Genomic DNA, 6,575 nt, shown 5'->3' on the forward strand with positions numbered 1-6,575 from the left:
TTCCCATAACCTCGAAAGATCCTGCTAAGAGTCAAGCAACACAGACAACAGACGGGGCTTTCTGGTTACGTGCCCATCCAAGGCAAAGTGTTCATGGGTTCATGCTAGTATCAGCCTGAATGGGAACAAGCCTCAGGACTAGCTTTCTGTTAGACGCACTTACAAATAAGGCACTTGTGACCATGCACAAAAAGGCAATGTGTCTTTCAGTCAGACATATTTGGATTTGCCTCCAAACCCAACCAGTTAGTAGCTGTGTCCTTAAACAAGTCAATTAACCCCTCTGAGCTTCAGTTTCTCCTCTATAAAAATGATAATAATGTTTACCTCACAGAGCTGTTGTGATGATAAAAAAAAAATTACCTAGCTTTTTGCCTAGCAAGTAGTGTCATTTAATTAATGTTATTTTTCTTTCCTTCCTTGGTGATTTCTCTCCATGACCACTCCTTTCAATAAAGTCAGAGAGCACCTGAAGTTTTTAGTCACAGTATGCAAATCCAGGATGAACTGAGTTGCTGATTCTAGGGAAAGGCAATCAGTTCTGCACAATTCCACACTCTCTAGAAAGCACGAATAAAGATGAGAGATTGATTAATCCAGGCCTCTTAAACATACAGAAGTCAAAGATTTAAAGAGGAAGGTGAGAGTTAGGAGAGATCTTATAGTTAAACATATCAATATATTTAACTATTTCTTCTCCTGAGATACCTGGATTTCAGATCATTATAACCATAGTCATTGTCCTAACTGTGAAAGTAGCAAAATTGAGACAAATAATTTTCCTATATTTAAAATAAGTCATAAATGCTATCGGACCAATCAAGTATGTAACTGTGTTTAGATACCTCATCTGCAAGCAAGCTGTACACACATCCAGTCATCTGCCCAGGGCATCTTGCTTCTTCCTGTTGACCCAAGGCAGAGTTATAGTCACCCCCTTTCCCAGACCCCATATACGCAAACAGTCATAATCCAGAGACTGATTAAGCTGTTCTGAGATGATGCTGACCTCGTGCCTCCTCTAGGTGTGGGGAGGAGGGTGTAGGAACTGTGCATCTCCTCTTGCTGTTGTCCTTACCCTCCACATCTCCCCTTTCCTCTCCCCTTCTCTCACCCCCATTAATCCATATCACTTCCTTGTTAATTTCTAGGCCAGGCAAATTCTCATACATACATGGAATTTCTTTTCACATTTTTTCCCTTATGGAATGAAACTGGCCATGGGCTGTTCTCTTAGGGGGGAAAACAAAATCTGTATCTGTGCCTTTCTTTAGACTACAATATCCAAATCCCTAGGGTAGCTTGTAAAACTCCACTTCCCCCTTCAACTCCCACACCCAGCAGGAATGGAGGCGGGGCATATAAAATTCGAAAAAAAAAAAAATTCTCAGTGGATTCTCACATGCTTCTCACCCTCCCAGCCCTCTTTGAGAACCAGTGGGCTAGACTAGAGGATCCATCTCTAGATTTAATTTGTTTAAAAGAGCATTATTCAAAAACGTATTTTAAATGCTTTAGTAAGTTTCAGTTTTACCTGGAGACTCTGGCATTTGAAGCCATCTTCAATTCATGTTTTAAAAGACTCCCTCCTAGTGATCGCTTCTCTTTCTTCCTTTCCTTCCCTTTCTTTCCTTTTCTTTCCTTCCTTCCTTCCTTCCTTTCCTTTCCTTCCTTCCTTCCTTTCCTTCTTTCTTTGTTTCTTTTTCTTTCTTTCTATCCCTTTCCTTCCTTCCCTTTCCTTTCCTTTCCTTTCTTTCACAACTAGAATGAGCTCATCAACAGAATGCTGCTAACAATGATCAGGGAAACCCAAAGCCAAACATGTTTAAGTGAAATCTAAACAATATAAAGAAACTTTCAAATTTCAAATCCTTGAAATTCTTAAGAATTTTATTTACTTCTTACAGATACTGTATCTGCTTTCTCACGATATTTCTATTGGTTTCTTCCTTCCCAAACGGTAACATTGAAAATTTAAAAAATTGTTCTTTAATGTTACAACTTGTTCATTTAAAAAATATATCTCATATAAATTTCAGGGCCTAAAACCCCAGAGTCTATATGACAACATGACATTGATTTTAGCTAAGGAAACTAAGCCCCTACAAGATTTTCATACCCTGCCCCTCTCCTTATATATATATATATATCAGCAGCCCTGGGTGGGTTTTCAGCCTGGACACATACTGCTTCAGAAATCATTTGAATATTTTCTTCTTGTCCTAGAAAATAAAGTTGTTTAATTGAGCATGATCCCACGATATCCTATGTCTTTCCACCTACCTTGTGATACAGTGGGAAAAGGATTGGATTTTAGAGTCAAAAGACTACCGTCGGAGCTCTGGATATACCCTTCTTAGCTCTACTATTATGAACCATTTAGTTAGCTTTTTGGTGCCTTAACTATCTCAGCTATACAATGGGTACAATAATACCTACATTACCAAAGAGTTTGGATGAGCTAATAAAACAGTATGTGTAAATGTAGCCCATACAATATTGGGTTTGTAGCAGTTGAAAGTTAAATGACAATGCCCCTGAGTTATAGCTACCACAGTGGGTATTTCAGGATGTTGTAAAGCCACTGTCCTGACACCTGCCCTTCACTTCAGAAAGTGACCCTTCTTTACAAAGAGATTTAAACACTCCTCCCTTTCCTGTAAAAGGCAGTGAATACTGGGAGATGCAGGATATTGAGTATTGATATTAGAGAGCCTGTAAATTATCATGTCTTGAAAAAACAAACCAAAAAAAAACATGATTTTTTAAAAATTTCTGGCTAATAAATACTTAGTGGTAGATATTTTAGCAGAGCATACTAGAAACAACAAAACTCCAAATCCACAGCATTGCTAAAAACTGTGCCTAAGGAGGGCTTTGGGCAAATACCTAAGCAAAGACTTGAGACTGTCTTCAAATAGCAAAAATGTTTCTAACACAAAAACAGCACATCCAACCCAGAGGAGGAAAAATGAAGACAGTGTAGGACAACCAAGAAACAAATTGGTAGAACTTTACCAATACAAGAAAAAGGATCCAAACAATTGAATAAAGCCTATTCCCTTACCTTTCTCAGTGAGGAGAAACTGGATGTTGACATCAGAACTCCCTATCTGTCCTTTAGATAGGTAGGTAGGTAGATAGACAGACAGACAGACTGCATATACTGTATATATTTAAAAATATGTTTTTTCTGATTACAAAATAATGATCATAGAAAACTTGAAAAATGTAAAGAAAAATTACTCAACATTTCCCACCTAAACATAATTGCTATTTACATTTTATGTATTTTCTTTAAGACTTTTTTCATATATACATATTTTTATAAAAATTGGCATTGTATCATCATGTTTTATTTTGATTTCACTTAGGTCATATAAAAATTTCTCTGACTATAAGATGGTAAACAACTACATACTGTTTTATCATAAAAATACACATTATTGTATATATTTATGATACAGCATAAGTTGTTTGACTAAAGTAACAGAGACCGAAAACACAGTGCCTGAAAGAATGGAAATGTTTATTTCTCATCAACAATCCTGGAGTTCAGACTTAAGCAGTCTAGAGCTGGTATGGAAACTCCACAGTGTCAGGAACCATGCAGCCAACTCTAGGATGGATAATTACTCCACTACCCCCAAGGATTCACCTCATCTATATGGTCAAAGATAGATAATCATGACATCAGCATTCTGGGCCAGAAGAAAAGAAGAAAAGGGAAAAGAGAGAAGAGAGGGCATAATTGCTCTAGGGCCACCACCTAGAAACTACATAATCTCTTCTGCTCACATGCTATTAGCAGAACTTGACAATGTGGCAATACCTACTCCAGGGGAAGCTGTACAACGTAATTAGCTGCCAAAATTCTCCACAGCTAACAATTTGATTACTATGGAAGAGAGGAGAGAGAACAGATATTAGGGGACCAATGGGGTTTGCTGACACTCATTTAGACTTATGATATAGTGTACAAATAATCACTCAATAATCCTTTCATTTCTTGATCTTAAGATTCTAACACAATAAATACCTCCAGGTTTCATAGAATAAAATATTGGTTTGAGTAACCCTTACTGAATGTTTCAGTCAAGATTCTGGAGGCTAAAACGCAAAAAGTCAGGTAATTTGTAGAATTTGAAAATGTGTTTACTTTGACTTGTGTAAATATTACATAAGCATCTTATGAACACTAAAGAACCATATACATATAAGTTATTATTCCCCAACTCCCAGTCCAAAACTTGTCTTCAGATTCCTGTTCCTTTGGATGCACAGTCCTTCTGTTGAAATCCCAGAAACAGTGTTTTCCTAAAGAATTGTGCTGTACACAAATTCATAAACATAAAATAAATTCACCAAAAGTCAAGTACTCTCATAATCGGTCCAAGGGCTCCTTCAGCCTTCCACTGAATTCCATATCATACAGTGAGGTACAATATTTTGTAAATTTGCACTCAGATGGTGTTAATTTCACTATTTGGCACTTGCTTTTGACCTTAGGCTAGCTCTCTGGATTTTAAGATCCTTAGAACTATTCTGGATTTGGCTTCTTTAATACTAACCACTTCCCTCTACCCATGAGCTCTGACTCTTTCTTCCTTTCCAGAACAAGCCTAGAAATTCAGTCCTAAGGGTTCCTTGGTAGTAAGAGCTCAGTTACTACCCCCCCCCCAGCAAGTGTGAGGACCCTTTTGCTGTCTTGTCCCACATCAGACACCTATTTGTTTTCACCCTTCTCTTTCCCTCCTTTTCTCTCTGAAACCTTCCTTTTTTTCTTTTCTTGTGCCACACCCCCTTGCCTTGGCTGGGGGCTCCCAATGACCATTTACCCATTGCTGAGCCCTTATTCAGGGCTCCTCAGCTAAACCACAAAAATTTAACCAATCATGTGCATTGCAATGTATTCCTTAATTGGGGAGAACTTCCCATTATCACTTCAGTAGCCAATGGAACAATGTGATGATTTCCATTATCAAGGGATGCAATCATCATGCAAAACACATGATAAGTAATGCCTCCAACAAATTCTTAGAGAATGTGACTTATTTAAAAATATCAGCAAAAAACATTACAGATAAGCACTCAAATGTCTAGGCTATCAAATCAGCAATCACAATTCCTCAGACCACAGAGAAAACTGCTAACAGAGAAAATCTTACTCCCAAACCATGAGGTGAGGTGACTCCAGACAGTGTTTACTACTGAAATTCCACTATTTGTTGAAACAAAGAATCTTCTTTGCCTTTGTTTTCAGTTTAGGATGTGTGATAATAATGAGAATAGAATGTCCTGGAGAGTAAAGGTTGACAAAAATCAAACAAATGGATTTGGTCCCCCAATCCAACCCTACATAAAAAGGGAGATAATTGAGCAGGTTAGCAACACAACATGGAATGTAGAGGATGAGGAAATATATCATCAGCTTCATAGCACCTACATGAGCTTCAGAATGGGGATCCCAAAAACCAGTGGCATTTCTCTGCATTTTCTGTATATGTCTCCTCAAGGAATGGATTAACAAGGAAGCAGAAGTCACATTAATGATCAGCTGGAGAAATGAGCTCAAGACCAAAGAGGTCACCAAAGACAAGATACCTTCATCAAATAATGTGACATTTCTACTAGCCACAAGTTCAGAAAAACGTGATGTCTGGCTGAGTACAACATACAGGAGACTGGTGAAGGCAGAAATCAGCACACAGGCCAACAGCAACTTGGAGATCTTTGGAGAGATATTTCGTTTCAGCAGGAGAAACACTGCATGTTGGAAATTAGTAATCTTCACACAGTACAAGCTGTTCAGCAAGGTTACAAACCAAAGACTGGTAGAATCCAAAAACATCCAACAAAATGCAAAAAAACTGGACACGAAGTGTGACCTTTCAAAATGTGAACAGAATAACCAGATAATATTCAGTAGAAACAATCCCAGCGTAAGAACTCTGGTGATGCTCAAGCTGAACAGGATCCTATCAGAAGAGGAGATTCTGTGGCTCTTGGCCCACGTTTTGTAATTGACCACTGTAATAAACAGACTTGTAATGATTCCTACAAAAGTAAAAATAACTGAGACAATAATAGCAGAGAAATAGAACACCTGAAGCATCTTTACTCATTGAGGATTCAGCAGATGTGATGCTGATGGTGGGGGCAGAAGAAATACTGAAATGTATAAGCAGGCACCAGGCACCAGTATCCAGCCAGGAAGGATGGCTCCTTTTTTATTTTTCCAGGATGGAAAATCACCTATTCATGGTCTAAGAGCCAGCTGCTTTTACTGAGATGCAAATCTTCCAAGGATTGCATTACTATTTCTTCATTCATATCCTGCTTTCCTTAGAAATGCCTAATTAATACAAGCCTAGGTGAACTTGGGAGTCCACTCCTCCAAGAGCAGCAGGATTAGAGGGAGGAGTCACAGCAGGCTCCAAGGACTTCAAATACAAATTAGAGATCTCCAGTCCAGCATTGTTTCTGTCACTGTTTCATGGTAAACATAGTTTTTCTTCATAGCAACCCCAGAATACGGTGGGACTCCCCATGCCTCACTCCTACCCACCTACCTC

At 38.4% G+C, this 6,575-nt stretch overlaps 1 protein-coding gene across 1 annotated transcript; it reads right to left on the minus strand.

Moving 5' to 3' along the window:
• Window positions 1-5,221: 5,221 nt before the first annotated feature.
• LOC105814693 (taste receptor type 2 member 4) lies at window positions 5,222-6,115 on the minus strand. The gene has a single exon (XM_012649761.1). It carries the CDS (start codon window positions 6,113-6,115, stop codon window positions 5,222-5,224), a length of 894 nt encoding a protein of 297 aa, XP_012505215.1.
• Between the last annotated feature and the right edge of the window lie 460 nt (window positions 6,116-6,575).

The sequence above is a fragment of the Propithecus coquereli genome, unplaced genomic scaffold, assembly GCF_000956105.1.
Source record: "Propithecus coquereli isolate 6110/MARCELLA unplaced genomic scaffold, Pcoq_1.0 Scaffold302, whole genome shotgun sequence".
Taxonomy (NCBI): domain Eukaryota; kingdom Metazoa; phylum Chordata; class Mammalia; order Primates; family Indriidae; genus Propithecus; species Propithecus coquereli.